The sequence below is a fragment of the Stegostoma tigrinum genome, chromosome 12 (assembly GCF_030684315.1).
Source record: "Stegostoma tigrinum isolate sSteTig4 chromosome 12, sSteTig4.hap1, whole genome shotgun sequence".
In the NCBI taxonomy this organism is placed as follows: Eukaryota; Metazoa; Chordata; class Chondrichthyes; order Orectolobiformes; family Stegostomatidae; genus Stegostoma; species Stegostoma tigrinum.
Window position 1 is genome coordinate 15,273,405 of NC_081365.1, and position 22,550 is coordinate 15,295,954.

The window sequence follows — 22,550 nt, forward strand, 5'->3', positions numbered from 1 at the left end:
TTGGAGTTAAACGAATGTTGAAGCTGTAGAAAATGATTCTGGGGAATTGGTAATGAATGATAAAGAGAAGGCAGATGAATTGATATTTTGCATTTCATCCTCACTACTAGAAAGGTTGAAAGTGGCATTCTGAAAGAGAAAGAGGAACTCAAAAATTGTAATTACTAAGGAAGTTGTACCATGTAAATTGCTGGAATTGCAAGTTGACAAGTCTTCAGAAACTGGCTTTCATCTTTAGGGTCTTAACTGTCTCACTAGCTCTCTATTTTGATGTGTTTTAAAATTCATTAAATTCAGGGAATCTGATACATTTGATTAGAAAATAACTAACTCCTTTATTCAAAAGGGGAGGGAGGTAGGAAGCAGGCATCTGCAGGCCAGTTGGCTTAACATCTGTCTCAGAGAATTTTTATAAGTTATTAAAAGTTATTACTGTACAAGGCGCATGGATATGTTCAAGGCAATCAGGCATCACCAATATGGTTTTGTCAAAGGGAAGTCATGTTTATCTAATTTTAATGGAGTTTAAAGTAGTAACTTAAGCTGTAAATAAAGTTGACCCTGTAGGTACATTTTACTTTGATTTCCAGAAGGCATTGACAAGGTACCACATCAGAAGTTGTTGTTGAAAATAAAAGCCCATGATGTTGGAGGCAACACGTTGGCATGGATAGAACATTGGTTGGCTAATAGGAAGTAGAGAGGATCAGTAAGTGGATATTTCTCAGGTTGTCACAAGTGATGTGCCATTGGGATAGGTTGCTGGGGCTCAACACTTGACAATTTATATAAATAATTTGAATGAAAGGTTTGGTATGATAAGGTAAGCTATATTACCTAAATAATAAAATTAGGTAGGAAAGTGACGAGGACATAAGGAACCTACAAAGGTAAATAGAAAGTTTAAGTGAGTGAGCAATGATCTGGCAAATGGGGTACAATGAACTTGTGCATTTCAGCAGAAAACATTCTTTTTTAAATTCTATTTAAAGAATGAGAGGTTGCAGAGCTGTAAGGTCCAGAGAGTTCTGGGTGTCCTGGTGCATGAATCAGAGGTTACTAGGCAAGGCAATAAGTAATTGGGAAAGTTAGTTATTTTTTATTGAGGGGGAGTTGAATGCAAGAGTGGGGAGGTTATACTTGTTATGCATTGGTGAGGCCACACCTGGGGTGCTTTCACCATACGTATAGAAGCATGTTAACGCACTAGAAGCAATTCAGAGAAGGTTTACTAAATTAATACCTGAATGAACAAATTGCCTTATGAGGAAAGGCCTCTGTTCTCTGGAGTTTAGATGACTCAAAGACGATGTAGTTAAACATCTAAGAGCCTGAGGGGACTTGACAGGGTGGACAATTGTTGTGGGAGAACCTAGAACTAAGGTCATCATTTTAAAAATAAGAGGTCGCTCATTTAGTATGGGGATGAGGAAAAGTTTTATTGCAGATTGTGTCTGGAATTCCCTACCTCCAAAGACAGTGGATGCACAATTGTTAAATAATTTTAATGATGTGTAGGAGTCAGTATTGGACTGGAGTTGACCAGGTCTGAAGTCCCACAACACCAGATTATAATCCAACAGGGAGGTTTGTTTCAAATCATAAGCTTTCGGAGTGCTGTTCTTTCATCATGTGAAGTGAAGAGAAGCACACGGGCACAGAATTAATAGGCAGAGAGATCAAAAGATCATACAAATAGTGAGTGGAATGTTGGCATGCTTATTGACAAGTCTTTGCAGGTGATCAAAAGTGTTGGACAGTGTAAGTAAAGTGTCAACGGCTGAATGGCAAGCGAAGGAATGATTTATGGTCCGATTAATTGAGGCAGAGAGAACAGTAAGGAAGACTTTACAAATACGGAACAGTATACTGGGGTCTTACGTGGTGTGACATGAACCCAAGATCATGATTGAAGCCACTTTCATGGAACTTGGCTATCAGATTCTGCGTTGTCGCATATCTCAAAGACTGCCTTGGAAGACACTCACCTGAAAATTGGCTGAATGTCCTTGACCGCTGAAGTACCCTCCGACTGAGAGGGAGCATTCGTGTCTGACGATTCTTGTGTTGTGCCCATTCATGTGTTGTCATAGCATCTGCATGGTCTTGCCAATACACCATGCCTCAGGGCATCCTTGCCTGCAGTGTATGAGGTAGACAACATTGGCCAACTCACATGAGTATCTGCCATGTATGTGGTGGGTGGTGTTTCAGGCAGAGGTCGGTGGATTCTTGATTTACCAAAAGGATGAAACGCTGTCCCATATCCATCATAATGAGTAATTTTAGATTAGATTATATTCCCTACAGTGTGGAAACAGGCCCTTCGGCCCAACAAGTCCACACCGCCCTTTGAAGCATCCCACCCAGATCCATGCCCCCATAACCCACACACCCTTGAACACTGCGGGCAATTTAGCATGGCCAATCCACCTAACCTGCACATCTTTGGACTGTGGGAGGAAACCGGAGCACCCGGAGGAAACCCACGCAGACCCGGGGAGAATGTGCAAACTCCACACAGACAGTCGCCCGAGGCTGGAATTGAACCCAGGTCCCTGGCGCTGTGAGGCTGCAGTGTTAACCACTGAGCCACTGAGCCACCGTGCCGCCTATTAGGCATGAAATTTTACCTTCTTCATACAGTTGATCTTTTTGGTCACAATAGCTGCTGGCTCTTGGAATATGATTTATGATGCCTTCAAACTCCTAGCTAAGATTGCAGTATTGTAATTTCTCCAAACTAGTTGTTGTTCATTGTTGAAGGTGCACAAATTGTAAAATGTCTTGACATATTAATTCTCAGTTATTACTGACAAATTTGTGTCTGTCTTGGGGCAGGTGGATTTGCTTACATTTCTGATTTTAAACATTTTGTGGGCCAAAAGACTACAATGTACTTGAACTCTTTCCAAATTTTTCTTTTTCTTGGATTTATTGAGTCAGTCTCTTAACATTTAAACTTTGGCAGCCAAAGGCTTTGCTGTAGTATCTGGTACAAAGGGCTAAGAAACCTCCCTGTGCTTTTGGAATACAGACCTGCAAACATCTATTGTATGTAAACTTCCATTTTGAGGCTTTTAAAACATCCTGATGCTTTTGCCCTCTTTATATTTGATTTTGATTTCTCCATGTTTGACCTTCACTATTCTGCTGTCTTACAGGTACAACAGACAATGGAAGGATTACTTCACTACATCAATCCAGCACATGCCATCTCTCTCCTGAGTGCACTTAATGAGGATCGCCTAAAGGGCCAGCTTTGTGACGTTGTCCTAATTGTTGGTGACCATAAATTCCGGGCTCACAAGAATGTTTTGGCTGCTAGCAGCGACTATTTCCGTTCTTTGTTTACCAAGAAAGAGAACGAAAGCCAGTCGGTCTTCCAGTTAGATCTCTGTGAAGCAGCAATCTTTGAGAATATTCTAAATTACATCTATTCCTCATCCCTCTTCATAGAGAAGAAAAGCCTTTCAGCCATTCACTCTCTTGGTGGCAATCTTGGTATCTCTTTTCTGACCAGCATCCCATCACAGACACCTCAGATTTCCTGTGCCCCAAATTCTGTCAAGAAGCACAGCAAAGTTGGTGAAGATCTAAGTAGTGCCCAGCCACGGAGTGTGATTGTGTGTCAGAGTCGCAGTGACCTTGATAAAAGTAATGCTGAGTCTGAAGCAAAGGGAGGGGATTCAGGTCAGAAAAAGGGACCATCTGAGGAAAATCCAAGTCACAGTTTTAAGTCGTCGTCTTTGAATGTTTTAAGAGCAAATTCTAATTCTCTGACCAGAGATGCTGATACAACTCACCTTTTGGACGATAAAGGACAACCTTTGTTAAAAGATATTCGTGGAGCTTTAGGTAATACTAAATTGCATTCATCCTTCAAATCCCTCGATGATCAAAATAGATTGAGGTTTTGGTCTGATAAGAGAAATTCCTTGAGTGCAGATGGCACTTCAGGTTTTACTAGCAGTGTTTCTGAGAGGAGGCAAAGTTTGACTGACCTCTTGATAAATGGAAAGCCTTTACCGAGGCCACAACTTTCACCTGCATTTTCATTTCATGGAACTACAGGACTTGAATATTCCCAACAAAAACCTGGGAGCACAGTAAATGCTGGCAAAACTGAAGAAAGCAATTTGCTATATTACACCAAAGTAGGGCCTATGGTTCAACCTGGAAGATTGCCACCCAGCAGCCAGAGTGTTGTCAGCAGTGGCCCATTGGTGAAGAGTCTCCTACGTAGGTCACTGTCAATGGATAGCCAAGTCCCTTCCTACTCTTCATCTCTAGATCTGAAAATGACCTACGGATCACAGATCTGTAAACGGGAACCATTGGAGTTGACTTGTGATGCATCATCCCAAAAGCCTTCGATTACAGAGTCAATTAAACAGCAGCTTCTAAAGGAAAAACCAAAGGTTGATCAGTCTTGTCGACCAAAACAACTTAAGGTGTCTCAGGCTACTGAAGCTGATGCCATCTCTCTGACTTCAGCTGTTAAAGTAAAAACAGAGCCCTGCAGTCCTGCCTCAGATACTTCTGATATAATTACAGTTACAGTAGGAGAAACCTCACCATGTACCAGTAAGGAATTTGCTGTGAAAAATGTGGAGAGGAACAGAAGAACATCAATGCTCCCAATGAAGAGGAGGTTCTTGGCTGAAAATGCACAACTTTCTTATGAAAAATCAGAAACTTTGCAGCATTCTCCCAATATAGCACAGAGCTTTGAGGAAAATTCAAGCTCGACAGCAGATGATACTAATCTTAATTTGTCAAAGACTGATGAGAACAAAGATGAATATTCAGAATCTGAATCAGCAATAACTGGCAAGCAGTTCAAATGCATGACCTGCTTCAAGATTTTCCGATCCACAGCAGGTCTTTTCCGGCATGTGGATATGTATCATAACCCACATAAGCCATATGCATGTGATATCTGCCACAAGAGATTTCTCACCAATTTCAAAGTTTGGACTCACTGCCAAACTCAACATGGAGTGGTTATCAACCCATCAGCAGCTACCAGTTCCAGTCTAGTTCCAGAAGAAAAATTTCAAAAGAAATTGAATGATATGATGCGCGAAAGAGAGATCAAGAAGGCTCTATTTCACAAGTTGCGGCGTAGGCAGGGGTCTCATAGTTACCCAGGCCTGCGGTCAGAACAAGCATTCAAAAAAAATTTGAAATCTGCAAGTAAGGGAGTGTACATTTGTACTACATGTGGAAAGTTATTTCGTTTTCTGTCACGTTATAGGCAACACATGAAGACCCACCCAGGTGAGAAGCCCTTTGTTTGCAAGCTATATAACAGGGCTTTCAAATCAAAAGAACAAACTGTTACTGAAAGTGTAAGTGAAGATAATATTGAGCATCAGTGTGAACATTGTAATACCAAAATGTCATCCTTAGCAGAGAAGACAAAGCATGAGAGAATCTGTAGGAATGTTACTGTGTGCTGCTACTGTAGCCTTAGGTTCTGTTCTAGAGAACTGAAACAGGAGCATGAAAATCAGTGTGAATATAAGAAGTTAACTTGTCTCGAATGTAAACGTACATTCAAGTCATCATTCAGCATATGGCGTCATCAAATTGAAGTTCACAATGAAAACACAATGGCACCAGTCGAAAAATCTAATTTGGATTCAATATGTCATAATGGTGTCTTGCCTAAAGAAGTTCAGACTGAAGCAGGAGAGGATGCTGTTGTCAGTCCTAGTACATCAAAAGAGTATGATGCCTGCAGTGACTCTTCAGAGCCAATGTATGTTGACTCTGAAGATTCTTCTTGCTTTCCTGAAGATTTGAGTATCTCTAATCGGAGGAATATAAGCAGTAACAACCATTTACCTGATGTAGCTTCCACAAATCCCATTCATCTGGAAGATGTGACGTCAGAATCCAAGAGTTGTAGTAGTGGGGAACCAGAGGACCTGACATGCAAAGGAGAGCGTGGTCTTTGGCCATGTGAAAAATGTGGCAAGATTTTCACAATACACAAGCAACTGGAGCGTCATCAGGAATTGCTGTGTGCTGTTAAGCCATTTATTTGCCACGTTTGCCATAAAGCCTTCCGTACCAACTTCCGCCTCTGGAGCCACTTTCAGTCCCATATCTCTCAATCCGCAGACCGCCTTGAATTTTCTAAACCTGTGAGGAGCCCTTCTTGTCCACCACCTCCCCCTCCACCACCACTCCCCGTGCCACCCCAGGAACAGTCTCCTGAATCTGAACAATCCTCAAATCATTCAGACAAAATAGGTAGCCCACAGGCAGCAGATACACTTTTTACCCATGCCCCTCCTCTTGCAGCAGCTACCTTCGAAAGGCCATTCATGTGCAAATTTTGCCGTAGGACTTTCAAAACTGCATTCAGTCTGTGGAGCCATGAACAGACACACAACTGAAATTAAGATTCAAATCTATGATTTATTTGGAATTCCACTAGATTAATATCTAAAGATAACTTGGAAGCAGGTGTGCCATGGACTGAATGAATATACGGCAATATAATGCACAATCTATTCTCTGGAAGTTTAGGAAAATTGAGTTAGTTAAGAAAAGTGTAAGGTAAAATATGAAATTGATATTACTGATGGAACAAAGTAAAACCTAGAATTTTTAAAAAATCACCACACTTGTTACTTGGGTGCTACATCGAAGCATATTTTTTATATGATGGGAATTTGCCAGTGTTACACAATCATTGCTTTAAATGGGACTGGCTGAATATCATTGAACTGATCCAAACATTGAGATGGATCCTTTAAGATGTATGTTTTTAATATTCAGTAATATATATGAGGCTCAGTAATATCACGAAGGCAATTGTGTTCTGTTAACATTCACCGGTTCAGCCGTTTTGATTGACTGGGTTCAGTGGAAATGAAGAATGACCATTTTGACCAGGTTTGTTTTTTCAGCACAAGTATGATGCTGAAAGTGGTTTCTGCACTAGTTAAGACCCAAGATATAACCTGAAGCTCAAGGATCAGTTAGCATGGGTTTACTTGTAAGTGGCTCATGGAATTATTGGGATTTTCTGCAAGTAATGGGCTTCAGCCAAACTGCAGATTGGAGTAAAAACTGGAGCTTGAATGTTAATTACACCTACCCATTTAGCAGCATGGATGGGAGTCTACTGCAAGCAGAGGCCTCTTAACTAATCTGACTCTAAAAGATTTTCAGTCTGAAGCCGGAGAGGGCTAAATTTTATTCTTTTTCATGCTTTGATATCTGTGCTCACATCCATCCTGTGATTTCTTTTTTATATATCATCTGTTAGGGAACAGTACTTCCATTGTAGTGTTGAACGCACAGTGACATTCTTGAAATCCTGAACTGTGACCAAATCAAAGGTAGCAGACATCAAATGGGAGTTCTGAATGATGTGAGCTAAACCTAACGAGAAAAGAAACAAAATGCTATCTCAGAACGAAATTTGTCCGCCTTCAGCTCTGAGCTATGTGAAAGATGGTCACATTAGCTATACTGGAGGGTAGCAGAACAGGTGTAGTACAGCATAACCATTCTCACACCTCCAGTTCCCCTTCACATGATGAGTAATTTTGAACTGTCTCCACTTTTTGGAGTTGTTTGCTTAACAACTATGGATAATTCAAAAACAAAATTACAGTAAATCAAAAGTGAGTGAAAGAAAGATTTGTTACAACTGTTGACATCAGGGAAGAAGATATATCCTTCAGAATCATGAGCCAAACACCATGTGGAGGCCAATTTTTCGTTAATAAGTATTTTGTATTATAAATTAACGTAATAGTGAAACGTAGTGACCCATAAAATGGAGCATTAGACTTAACTTTGTTTCTGTAGAATATACTCAGGAAGGGGTAATGTCCAGAGCGGGAGGATGGGTGACTTAGTGGTTTTTCTATTTGTGCCAGGTTCTAAGAATTAAGATTTCCTTAGAATCTGCCAGTGGCTGAAATTTGTCATCTCAACATCCTCCACACCAGCTCCAAGTTTATGCTTCACGTAATTAAATTGTTTAGCATAGAACAAGTACAAATACATCTAGTTAGCCTGTGTTTGACATTCAAATGTGGATTTTAACAGTATTCCACTGAAGGGATAATACTGTATCAACATCAAACTATTATGTCCAATTCATAATTTCTGAGTCAATGCATGCCCCGCCCCCAGCCATTGTGATTGATATAAAATGCTTTGGTACTGAGTCTTTCTCATCTTCTCTAATTGAGGAAACTAAAACTTTCAGCAACACTGACAGGACTATCATAAATTGTGTTATCATAAATATCATGCAACATTCTATTTAATCGTATTATTACAAGAGAGGCTCATGTAATTGTTTGTTGTAATGAAACATTTCCTTTATAACCATCATTTATTGTAAAAGGCAATTTGGAGTTTGCACCATTCAAGTTTATCAACTTACTACTTAAATTTCTGAATTTAGTACTGCACAGTACTCTGAACACCAAATTGCTCACAAACGGTCTTGAAAATTCTGTTTCCATTTAGACTTGTAACCTACTTCAGTAAACCTTATGTGAAGTTTTAATGGAGAGCCCTCTATTTTATTTTAGCTTGAAACATCATTCTCCTGTACTGAAACCTTGTAATGTTGAGAGCTCTGTAGCTACAAATTGTGTAGGATTTATTGTAGCCCATCATGATGATGTTTGAGTGGCTTTGTGTCAATCTCCCTGCAGCAGCCAAACCTAGATTAGGCAGGGCACAGGGGGCTAACACACAATTGTGGCACAGTATAAATTCAACTGATTATTGAATCACTTGTCATCCATTATCCCTGAGCCCACAATTTTGTTGTAATTCTAAGAACCGGTATTCTCCAAGGAGTGAGGGGAGTTGAGTCATGGGGTTTTCCATTATCCCCAACCAAGGAACCTGGCATGAACCACAGTGGTGGTGGCTGAAAATCGCCCTTTTGCTCTTGCCTCCAGCTGCGTCTTTTTTTGCCTGTGGCTCCATCATGATCTTAGGCCTCTTGTGGGTGCAGTATTGCAAACTATCATTTGGTCCCCCTGGTGAGATTGCCATGATGAACTGCCACATATTGATTGTCATCTCAGAAATCAAATTTCCGCTGATGGATATCTGAAAGTGTGGAGGAAAAGTGCAGAAGGCCTGAAAATGTTAGGCCTGAGACTTGATTCCATCAGACCTCTTTCACAGAACTGAACTCCTGCTGCTGCTTCTCTGATAATGAGTGAGACCCCCATCCAGCTGACCATGTCGTATCCATTGCCATTTCATTTTAAAGGTTCTTTTCATAACTAATGCTATTATGAGACAAATCTGTAAGATTCAACTGAAGAAAGCATATGTGCCAATCTGCTAACTGAAGCTAAGATTGGCTGTGATCCTTGAACTAACTGTGGGCAACAAGTCTAATGATTAACTGGTGTGTAATGTTTTTGCAAGCCTTCAGCACTAGCTTCACTTTACTATTGGTTAATCTTTCACCACTCTTCATGACTAACCTGAATGCGGAGGGAAGAAAAGTAAAGGTACGCTTAACAATAAAGGTGGCATATATTTAAACATGTCAATTCTTCCTGCCAAAGAGTTAGTCATGTTCATTTAATGATGAAATGTTTGCCTTTAAAGCAGCAGAAAAGATTCACAACAGTTGGGGAAGTTTTATCTTGGCAAGTTGCAGATAATCCCTTTTTTAATCATTTATTTGTACAGGAGAGGGGAAGGAAATAGCATGATCTTGATGTAATTTGCAGGAAGGCGTGTTTAACATAAGCGCTACAACTGAAATTGATCACTATATACTTGTGGTGTCAGTGTTGGTTTCACTTGCACTTTTTAAATTATTAACATTGCCAAATTTTGACCATTACTTCCAGGTCTATTTTTGTTTCATTTTTATGTATTAAATTTAAGGCTGTCCTCGCTTCTGCTGTTTTTCAATTTATTTTTGTACAGATAAAATCGATGAAATAGGTTAGATTACTAGCGGTTAAAAAGAACACATGCTTCAGTTTGAAAATGAAAACAGAAGGTTATGAAATTCAGCCACAATTTTCTGAACCCATGGTCCATCTTTCCCTCCAAATGCTGAATGAATTGGTGGCCAATTTCATGATTTTCTATTTTTGTTTTTGAAAGTCAAGCATTTGTTTCTTTTCATTTTCAGCATGTCCCATGTACCTCTCTCTCCATTGAATGATATCAACCCAACATGTTAATCTCTCTGATATTAACATGTCTGCTATTTATTTTCCATATTTGTTAATTTCAAATCTGTATAATACTTGCACCAGTTGGTTTTGAAGCTTCTAATGAATAATGCGTGTTTGGTTATAGATAATGGCAGCTTGTTTTATGGGATGCTCACACTTTCATTACAGTAATATTGGGGGAATTTACTGTCCACTTTAATTTTTTTAAATAATTAACATTTTTCTACTCCAGCTTTTAGATAATCATCAAGGTGCATTCAAATATGTAAGCGTTGTTCTGCATCTTATGAAGATTTGATGCTAGTGTATGCTGAGTCAGCTGATCCCACATAAGACAGTAGTAAAAGTGCTACAATTTGCTACAACACCCATGTTTTGCTGCTGTTTATTGTATTCAGTGACCCCAAATGACACTTGTACTATCCTCAACATCAGTTGAGAGCATCATCGGCTTTGCCTGTGATTTCCCTTCTTTCTTCTCACTGTTCTACCCCTTGTCATGCGTAAAGATTGACAACTTGGCTGTCTTCAAGATACAATGAAAACTTGAAAGAAGAGGATTTTTTAAATCTGTAAAATGACTTCAGAATAAATTGACTTTTATTATGTTTATTTAGGATGTCTTTAATCAAGAACTCAAATCTGGAATATTCTCTCATGATTTGATGTGTACACAGTTAATTATTTTTAAAGAAATGCCCAGTTTGTTATTTGTCCTCTCTCAAAATCATCTTTTTGATCTGGTAAAGGAATCAAAGAGTTGAAATGTTTCTTATGGTTTTTGGCGCAGTGAAAAAAAATTTGTTCATGGACTTTTACTTACCGTGCTGTGATTGAACTTTGGGAGCTTGACTTGACCATTGTTTTGTTTGCCTGAAGATCTTCTGGTATTTGCGCTTCATCAATGTTACCACAGTATTAGGATATCAGGAAAGCAGAATTTACATCAATTGCCCAGTAAGTGCACAGTCTCTAAATTTGTATATTCCTGAAGGCCTGGCATAACCGGGTGATTCAGAATTCTTCAACCCCGACCCACACATTAGTTACATTTTAATGTTCAGTTCAGCCCACAGCGGTGGTGAGAAATTTCTAGGATTCCAGTATACATTTGCACTCTTTCAAATTTCTCCAGTCTCCAAAACTGGCTGGTAATTTTCCTAATTGGCTAGTGAGAAAAGACTTGTGGTAAAGAGTTAATCCTTTTCCCTGTAATCTGTCTGATGTCAAGCAAGAGAAAAGATTAAGAACACCAACAGTTCAAACTCTAATTGACAAAAAAAACTCTTATGTGGAGGGATGAACTATATTGCAAGATTTCATTGCATTTATTGTTGAGATGATTCAGCTTAGAAACATTTTCCATGTCATATAGAGGAAATAATTAATTATGCTAGTGGCAGACATGTTCTGTTTTCCCCATTTTTCTATTTTGATTTATGTTGATGGAGTTTATTAACTCCAAGTTTAGTAACTTCATAAATTCTTTGTATTCCTTTTTATGTTAAAGCATTGCTTTAACATTGCTATAATCTTCATTGCAGCATGCCATATTGATACAGAGTTGATTTCTAATGTGCATCCTGATTAATGAATTTGTCGCATTAGCCAGTTTACAACTTGCAGTTTTTTCTTGCTTTGATGCATCAACAAAACACAATTGAAAGTGCATGTAATCATTTACTTTGGAATATATCCTTTGATCTTGGATGGAGATCATAATACTGTCTGTTTTTTTTCTTAGTTGATCGTAATGGCAATCAAATTTGAACTTGACTAATATTGACAGTCATGGTACTGCTTATGCCTCAGCTTTAAATGCACCATGTGAAGGTCAAGAGGGTCCTAAATCTGATTTTTGTACAAGAGAATAGATTGAAGTGGTATGGTTGTCTTAAATATTTCTAAGCTAAGACAAAAATCTGACATTGCTCCTACTTCTAATAACTCTGTAGTGATTAGTAATAGAAAATCTCTTGTACAGATGATGGATGGATGGATGAATGACTGACTGACTGGTTTTCCCCAGTAGTGGAAAAGCTTGCTGGGTGCATCTTGGTGAGAAAGCTGTCACTTTTTGAAAGCACTGAAGAATTTGTGTTGCCTTTCAGTCAGAATTAGTTACTACTTTTGGGGAGAAAAAGTGTGCTTTGGGGAGAGAGGATTAAAATAAAGTATATATTTAAAATCAAGTCATTAAATTGGAGACTGTCTGTCTGTCTTTTCAAACTCCTTGAGAAATGGTTTACTATGACAATGTAGGAAGCCTCTGTATATGTTCTGTGAACAATGTTTGCTATCATAATTGCTTTGTTGATTCTCAGGAGACTGCTAATTCATTCAAGCTTTAGTTGAATCGTTTTAATAGAAAAAAATGATCATGACAAAATCTGGTTTTGTGGCATTGTAACTAATACTTTTTCTGGTAAGCAAAATACTCTAAAATAAGTTAGACAGTGATGTAACTGACATTATATAGTACAAATTCTGAGTCACCGTACGACACCCTTCAGTGTTGGTGTCTTGGGTCCAGTAATGGTACTTTTCCATTTGCCATCACATAAATAATTTAGTCTTTAGCTGCAGTTGAACATTACAAATAGAATGTAGAGCTGCATAATGGTGGAAGTAAGTCAAATAAAGTAGCTATCGAACTATGTGGAGTTGTAGTCAGGTCACAACTGGAATTTTGCTCAGAGTTCCAGTTATCCAGAGGCAGTAGAAGCATTCAGTGCAGAAGACAACATGGAGAATAGCTATAAGCTTGATACCTAGTGACAGATTCCAAGTTATGAGGGAAGACTTGGAGCTGAAGGACAGGTGTTCAGCCTGAAAAGAAAGCTATATAATCTTATGAAGACGTGAAAGTTTAAGAGTACGTTGAAAGTAGAACTGGGTTAGGTTGGGGGGTGGGGGGAATGCAAGTGGGATATTGAAGTTCCTAAATTTAACTTCAGGACTGTCACTAGCAAATGCTTTTCCGTGACTGATGAATGTGGACAATGGACTTCCAAATAGTGTAATGTCAGCAAAAATATCCTGGGATTATTTTGAGAATACAATTGAATTCTACAGTTGCAAGTATCAGGGCTGCTGGATTTTTGAATTAAGTTTCACACATGGATGTCTTCATCTGTTTTTATCTTGTCATTGAGAAAATACAGGTTTGATAGAGATGTTTATAACGCATACGACCAGGAACTTGTTATTTTTCAATAATTGGAGAATGGCAAAAGAAATGAGAGGGAGGAGGTACATAATATTATTTGCAAAGAAAGTTTTTTAAGGTTTGTTGCTAACATAATATTAAAGTGCTAAGTGATCTAACCTGCTGATAAGATTTCCACACAAGATAAACTTATGCAAGTATTTTTGTGTGCGCAGGTCACTTGTGCAGCAGCCCACAGGTTACTTGTGTTACTTTCTGAGAATCCACAGGACAATTGGTATCAGAAATTTGTGTTGCTCCATTTAAGTATTGCATCTGAGTTGTGATTGTAGTTGAGCCTTGTTAATCCTCTCTCTGTTATTCTTAGAAGCGCTTGATGTTCACACTTTTTTATTTGAGAAATGAAATGTACTTTTCTATAAATAATTTCTTCTGTGATCTTGACATGGTAGAGATCGTTTCGTGAACTTACCAAGGAAATTAAGTATTGTGAATGAAAATCCACCAAGTAACCTTGGTGCCACACAAACGCCAGGCAATGATCATCTCCAATAAAAGATAATCTAACCATTTCCCCTTGACATTCAATGCCATTGCCATCACTGAACCCCCGTTATCAACATCCTGAAGTTTCTATCGAAATTGAACTGGACTATCCATAGAAATACAGTGGCTACAACAGCAAGTCAGATGCTAAGAATCCTACAGCAATTAACTTGCTTCCTGACTCCCCATATCCTGTCCACCATCAACAAAGCACATCAGGAGTCTGATTTGAATACTCCGCACCTGCCTGGATTAGTGCATCTTGAAGCAAGAAACTTGACACCATCCAGCACAGAGCAGCTGACCCAAAAGACCCAGCCCACAAACCTCCACTTTTTCTGCCACCTTTGCTCAGTAACAGCAGAGTGGGCCATCTGTAGGATGCAGAGCAGAAATTCATCAAAGCTTCTTGGCCTGCACCTTCCAAACCTACAATCACTATCATTTAAAAGGACAAGGGCAGCAGACCACCACCAGTGAGATCCCTTCCAAGCAATTTACCATCCTTATTTGGCAATATAAATTTATCATATTACCTCAGTGCAACCCTGCATTGTCAGCCTGGAAGATTTGTGCTGAACTCATTGGTTTGGGGCTTGAACCTACAATGTACTAGGTTCTGATCTCTTTCATGTATGTAAAATTGCTCCTTTTGTTTTTGTTGGCATGTTTTAAGAATTCAGAAGTAGGGAGAGGGACACCAGTGATACTTGGGGAAGGTTTATGTTGCAATGCATTTGGCTGGAAAGCAAATAAAAACAAAACTCTTGGAACCTGTGGACGAATGCATCCTGCACATTTCTTTGCTTGTTTTTCTCTCTTTACAGTGTTGAGCAATTTAAATTGCTGCCATTGATTTTATAGTTGATATTTTCTGTTACAAATCAAATTGCAGTTTTATTTTGAGCTTCTGTGTTACAGGATTTTTTTTATTTATCTGAATTGGTGCTTGCAATTACATTGCCAAATTTATGGCTACACCTGCTTTTAACAGTGTATTAGGATGAGGTGTTTGAAATCATCTCAGACCATAGATTATACTACAAAGTCATTGGAAAAATCCGTTGGTGGAGCTATCCCTTTTGCTTTTGTATTACGTTGTACAAGTATGTAGTGTATGCAAGTTCCTGTGCACAGTGTCACACTGACAGTCTTTATCTTGTTTCTTTTGAATATGTGAACCTGTTTTCAAAGCTGACTTACTTTTATTAAGCAACGTGCCCAAAAACACTACATAGTCCTGATCTATCTTTAGGTTTGTTGCATGACACTTGCATTTGTGGTGGTGTTATCTGGAACATTTAAATACTTCAGTGAGTCATAGACTCTACTATTTCCGTAAGTGTCCCCCAACTGTCAGCCTAGTTCAGTCAAAGCAAGCCGTTGAAAACAACTCTTAATGCGTTGCAGGGGGTTTGGGGGGGAAAAAAAAGGCTGAAATCACATGGTTCCATTCTTGTTTCACCTTTTTGTGATTTGGATTGCACACTATATGAAATTATTCTTCCTCCATTCTGCACTGCCAGCCAGACATGCTCAGTTGGACGTGTATTTCGGCAGCAGCAACCCAGTTCACAGTCGGCGTGAAACTCAACACAAAACAGCCTATGACTTTGCACTAAAATTTGAGTTGGTTAATATGGGGAAAATATCTCACTGTGCTCTTTGGGTTTGGATTGGCGGGCTTTGTGAGACAGACAGATGGTTCTGTACTGTGCGACCAATCTGTTATGTAACTGAGCTTGGAATTCTTATTGCTGAAACTGATTGCCAAATGGTAAAATGTGTTCATTTCACAGCCTCGCAATCCCTCACAAAAACTGAGAAAGCAAAAATTAACAGGTGAATGGACTTGAATGAATTACTTAACCATGATTGATTCACTGCATATAAAGGGATATATGGGTGCTTGGGTGCACTGATATTGACCCTATCTTCTGGGCCAGAAGGTCCAGTTTCAAGTTCCACCTGCCCTGGAAGTGTCATAATTTATGAAAGCTGAGTAAAAATAATTTGCACCAAAAATAAATGGATCACTGTTGTATCTAAGTGCCTGCAGATAGGCTTCATAATTGAAGAGTATAAAGATGTAATGATCTTTGCAGAAAATGAATGTATTGCAGTTTTTGTACTCGGTTAAATACATGTCTGTCAGGCGAGGGGGGAAAAAAACTGCTTGACCATGCGATAACAAGGAAATAAATTGTTATTGATATTTGGAACCTGAGATGATAATATAGTTCTAAGAGATTTGTGTTTAGAGAAATTAGAATATAATCAGGATTAATTATTGTAACTTTATTTCCTTCAGGTTTTACCTCCCTGTCCATGAATTTGCAATTAACTTTTTAAAAAAGTAACTTTCTTGTGTTTTTAAATAATCATGGTTTTCATTTTTTTTTCCCTCCAAGTTATTCTGATCTCTTTTTTTCCTCCTGCTGGGAAAAGAGAAAATCCATTCTTGCCTAAATGATTTTCATTAGAACCAGGCTGTGAAGAAAAGTTCTGTGTTTCCTCATGCAGTTCACTGCTTGTGATCATACTCCACTGCACTCCATTTCAGCAATTTTCCAGTACACACACTTCTGGCAAGATGTACATGTGGATGGTCTAGATTAGCTTTTTTTAATTCATGCTCCCTGCCATTGCTGCTCAAAATTGTCTAGAAAGGAGGCTACCTATCAGTTCCCACTTCTAGACAGTCCAGGTTTCTGAGTTAGCCAAAATTTTCTAATCCAATTTAAATTGGACACCTCTTAAACATTTTTCTCCTTCCACTCTCTAGTGTCTTGCTTTTGTTATTCCAATGAGTATTTTTATGAGCTGAGAAAATCTCTGAATTTGAGGAATAATCATGTCCCTGCTTCTATTCTGCACTGAAAGATTCTTAATCTGTCTTCTTTATGTATCATTTGTTTCTTTCATATTAATTCACACGCACCCTAACATGTTGAACTCTCTGCAACCGTAATGCAACACTTGCCAATATATAGTTGGAACTTTCCTCAGATTAAAAAAAATGAATTAACCTAGCAAAATTTGTTTCCAGGGCTTGGAATTTGGTGTTTTTCTCTTGGCAAATCTCTGTAGGGATCTCCAAATATTTACTCCGATCAGAAGAAATAACTACACTAATTTTGCCTTATTCTAATTAATTCATAGCTGTTAGAAGGACAAGTAGTAAGTCTAGTTGAATTAATTACTCCTTGGAACAAGCAAAAACCAGACCCAGCTATATATGAAAGCTTAAGATAGGCAAGCCTGAACAGATTTCTATAATTATGAATGAAGGTTCAGGCAAAGGAAAGGAGAAAACAGTATTTATTATCCTCTTGCTTCGCTTTAATCAAACACCATACCTGGAGAATGAACTGTTTCAAAGCCTGTCCCAGTGCCACTCTAAAAACACATACTTGATAACGTGCAGAAGCATATGAAAGCAAATTATCTTGGCTTGTTTTTCCTCTACACTGAGAAATGCATCTGCAACTTCCCTTCAGTGAGGCACCTGCCTTTCACTACAGACCAAACACAGAATTGGCATTTGCTTCCTTGTTCCCTTCTTCTTGCTTTAAAAACGTAGCATTTTCCTTAGCTTTTGTCTTATGTTCTCCACTGTTTACCTCTTACCACTGCTAAAATCTTTAGGTGAGGAATTGGAACATTAATTCTCTATTGCCAATTCCTCACTGGGAAGACTATATTGAGGTGGAGAACGATGCATGTTGAAGTTTCCCAAACTAGAATTTGTCTGTTTATGTGCTTGTTTGAAGCACCTTGGCATATTCTACTCTCTTAGAGGTGCTGTCTTAATTCCATTTGTTGAGTTCACTTATTCAAAAATGCGATGAATAAAACAATGATGTACAATTGCAGCATTATGCTTCCCTTTGGAAAAGAAAGGTATTTAAATCCAGCTGATTCTTTTCTCTCTTTCGGTGTGAACACTAAACATTTTAAGACAAGACTGTATTGAGTTTTGAGTAGATGTGGATTTTCCCAATGATGCATGATTCATCATCAGAGCTACATTCATAAGAAAGAACACTCTTTGTGATTATTGTTTGAAATGTGAAAAATATACTTTGTAAAAAGTGCAAAAATGCTACTGCAGCCTGGAAGAGATTATTAAGTTGGGGGTATGAAAGCATGGAGTTTGTTTCAGACATATATGTGGTAACTTGCAATTTACTGTTTGCCTTTTAACTAAGCCAGACCATAAATCTTCTAAGTTTATTTTTGTTGATGAACATAAACCATGAAAATTGAACATTTGAAATTTAAAAAGCAGTAATCGTGGTAGAGTTGTTCAGACCTCCTCTGACTGAAATATGAAGTTGCTTTTTAGGGGGATCGTCATTTGATCTAACTTTCCGTCTGCCTTATGACTGTCATTCTTACTGCTGTGTAATTCCAAAAACTTCTGATTTCCTTGTAATTTTGTTGTACATTTTTTGTTAATTTTATCTGCAAATTTATGATGTAAATATATATGGGAGGGGGTGAAGGTGGGCATTGTGCAACATGGTCACCTAACTCAGTTGAAGATTGTTTTGGATGTTCCATTTGCCATCACATGGCTGTTGCTGTGCATTTGCTGTTATGTTGTGTATGAAGAAACTTAGATGACACTGCAGGCCCAGTGAATGACTGCATTTACACAACCAATATTGGCTCGGAATAGAGAGCAGCCATCATAAAAGTTAGAGCCTTGTTCAGGTTTCTTGTGGCTTATACCAGCCAATCCACAAGCCTTTGATTTTTAAAACAAAAAAATGCATCTTCCCAGAGTTATGAAGGGTTTTCAAATAATATCAGATTTCATTCTGCATTTAATTTCTGTGCAAAGTGTTAGTTGTGGGGTCAGCATTTGGAAGTTTTTTTAACTGACTATAGAGCACTTGAATTAGATGAGGAAAATTTTAACCTGGTTTCCTATCCCATTATCCCTTGGGTGAGGATGGGCTCGGACCTATCAAAGTTGAATAGCTTACCAGCACTCACTGCTGACGCTAAACATAATGTTGCTGATGCCTGTGAAATCATTGACAAATAGCTTTTGGGAAAACAGGGGGAAGGTAGGTAGTGAGAATTAGTAAGAGGTCCCTTAAGTCTGGAATTAACAGCCCAGAAAGTGGCAATCCCTAAGAATTCTTACTACAGAAATGCATTTGTTAATCCTTTTTTACAATCTTTAATTGTTTGCCCATTTTACTTTTAAAACAAAAATCATAGTATCTTTTGGTGTTTTTTTTTTGCATGTCAAGTTGTATTTACAGTTTTATGCATTACAAACCCGGTGTCCATTTGAAAGATTTAATGTTAGAATATACTACTGATCATGTGGAATGTATTTTAAACTTGAGGTCATTTTGATCTATGTGGCTTTCTCTTTTTCTCAGAATATGTTGACTGCATAGAAAGAAAACTCATTTGAGCCCTTTCAAACCCATTATCAAAAGTGTTGTTACTTTTATAGTTTTATTTACTAACAAAGTCAAAAAAAGTACCTGAAAAGTCTGACTAAATCTATGAAGAGTCTAACATTTGTGATTGTCTGGTCTCCAGATTTTTTTGTTGTACATTTGAGTCACAAAATCAAACTGTACAAAGCTTCAAGTTCTTTGTCTTTAACATGAATTGGACCTGTTTGTGCAATCTGGACTGGAAAGAGTTATAAATTAATTAATTTTAAAAAAAGATGCTAAATGAGGTGTGGTTATTTTGAGGACTCTATTTTCAAAATGAGGAATACCGATTGTACATTGTCATGCAGTAGTTGTGCTCTCACAGACACCAAAGATTAACCAATAGCTTTAGGCTTTTGACTGTTCTGCTCTCAAATTAACCACTTGACTTCGATGTCTTTGTGTAATACATTTATAAAGACATGGTAATAAATGAGTTGTTTTTGAACTTAACAGATTTTGATGTCATTTTTCTTTCATTTTGCATCCACTGCATGGACTTCCCTGTCACAATATTCATGTGCTGAATGATTCTAATCATTTTATCTCACTAAGTTATCCATGGCCCTTCCCCTTCCACAATTCTGTTCAATGTTGGGCATGACTACAGTAGGTAATCAATCAATTGATGATGTACTACAGCCAATGAAGTCTACAGTTGTTTTGCCATCCCACTGGAGACTGCTGCTAGTGAATAACCCTGGTCAAAATGTCAAATCATCATGGACAGATTTTAGTAGTGAATGTCCAATGTAATCTTTCCATTATTTAAAGACAAGTATTTATTTTTAAAAGAAAAAAAATTATCACAGAGGGATAGAACATTGTTCATTTTCTCCCACAGAATCAAACATTTAGCAAGTTGTGTTGCTAATCATTTATCACCCCTTGAGAGTGTGCAGATGAGCCACCTTGAACAACTGCAGTGCATATGGTGGAGCTATACTCAATGCTGTTAGGGCGCTCAGGATTTTGACAAAGCAACCGAGTGATGGAATGGCAGCATCATTCTAAATCAGGATAGTCCCCACCACAAAATTCACTCCATAACCACTGTTTCTAATCCTAGCAACTACCCTCTACTAAGTAAAACCATTTGCAAGCTCGGTGTTATGTTTGACTCCACTTTGAGTTTTTTAACTGCACATCCACATTTTGACCAATTCTGCCTACTTCCACCATCATAACATCACGTGACTCTTGCTTCAGCTATTGAAACCTTCATCCTTGCCTTTAACTTTTTAGATTTGATAATTCAAATGCTCTTGTTAGTCAACTTTCCATCTTACATAAAACCTGTGGCCACCGAAAAATCTGCTCCCAATACCTGTAAGCTCTAACCCCGGCATTTGGTTATCTGCACTAGTTCAGTTTGATGATGCTTCCTTTTTTTTAAAAAAAATCCTAATCCTTTTCATAACCTCTACTCATTTCCAATTCAGACTTGCTGCACAACTGATTTTAGCTGCAGGCATGCCATCACTTTCCTTGACACAAGGTTCTGGAATTTATGATACTTCTTCAAATCTATGTTTAATCATCTGTCACTGATATTTGCTTTTTGATTGGTATTCATGTTAAGAGCCTTGGAACATGTTCCAATGTTAAATACACTACAAAATACTTATTTTTCTCATCAGGAGCCTACCAAGTTTGTTCTTGTGTTAATTGCACAATGTAAATACAGGTGGTTATCATTAGAAAATGTAGCTTAAACCATGCCGCTGAGGATAGGACACTGCTATGCGGGATTTCGTGTGGAACTGCATTTAATGAAGGAAGGATGGATTATTGTCCTTTTGTATTTCACAGTGAATAATGCAGTGAAAAGCTTCAACTGTTACCATAGCCATGAGCACTGAGCTGGATCACTGACACCTGTGCTGCCACTCCTCTGCCACCTCCCCACCACTTGTACCAGACCCAGCAGCACAGTGCCTGAAGAGTGGCAACTCTATCTTCGTTTTGTTTTTGGGCTCTACTTCCACCTATCGCTTATTCTTTACCCACTTTCTCCCTGACTCTACTGCATAAAAACTAATTGTTTCCCAGCTACCATCAGTTCTGAAAGGGTGGCCACTGGACCTGAAATGATAAGTGATTTCTTACTGCAAATACTGCCACACCTGCTGAGTTTTTCCAGCAATTTGTTTTAGTTACCTGCTGAGTGTTGAGGTTGGGTTATCTGCTGAGTGGTGAAGAGAAAGATAAACAAGGTAGGAGAGATTTTAAACAGCAGACAGCAAATCAACTTAGAACTGACAACCTGGTAAACTAAGCTCACAATTGCTTTTGAGATGAGGCGGTTGACACCAGGATTAACTATTGTAGCAAGCTTCCAAACTGGGGGATAAAAGGGGTGCATCAAAATCAATGTGCTGTGGTAATATGAACAAGAGCAAATCAATACACACGTTATGGGAATAACTGAAGTCCAATTGAAGTATGAATGTATTCCAATATAAGACAAAAGTGTGGAACAGAGATACTCTCTTCAGTGAGCCAATTCCAGATTACATTAAATACAGTCACTGCTGCACAAGACCTACTATTCCTTTTGCCCCAGATATGTGTCACAATATGTCTGAACTTATTGAGGACACAGGTGAGATCCTAACCAAATATTTCATGTCTATATCTACTGTGGGGAAAGACACAAGCTAGGGAATCTGGGGACATAGATAGTGATGTCTTGAAAAGAGTCCTCATTACAGAAGAGGAAGTGCTAGAGGTTTTTAAAATGCATAAAGGCAGATAAATCCCAAGGACCTGATTAAGTGTATCCCAGGATGTTGTGGGAAACAAGGATTAAAATTGCAGGGCCTCCGGCAGAGATATTTGTATCATCAGCAGCCATGGGCGAATGAGTGCTGGAAGACTGGAGAATGGCTAATGTAGTACTTTTATTTAAGAGAGGCCGCAAGGAAAAGCCAGGGAGCTACAGACAGATGATTCTTACATCAGTGGTGGGTAAGTTGTTTGAGGGAATTCTGAGAGACAGGATTTTTATGCGTTTGGAGACTCATTAAGGATAGTCAGCATATTTTTGTGCATGGGAAATTGGAGGTATAATGGACAGTGAAGAAGGTTATACAAGCGTACAACGACATCTTGATCAGCTGGGCTAATAGGCCGAGGAATGGCAGATGGATTTTGATACTAGAT

General features: G+C 38.4%; 1 protein-coding gene across 2 annotated transcripts in view; it reads left to right on the forward strand.

Annotated features, from left to right (window-relative positions):
- Positions 1–19,838, forward strand: part of zbtb21 (zinc finger and BTB domain containing 21) — a 63,820-nt gene extending 43,982 nt beyond the window's left edge. For both annotated transcript variants that reach the window (XM_048540415.2, XM_048540416.2), the window contains exon 2: positions 3,165–19,838. In XM_048540415.2, the coding sequence (XP_048396372.1) occupies positions 3,165–6,410 (3,246 nt within the window). In that variant the 3' untranslated portion in view covers positions 6,411–19,838. The remainder of the gene's footprint in view (positions 1–3,164) is intronic.
- The last annotated feature ends 2,712 nt before the right edge of the window (positions 19,839–22,550 follow it).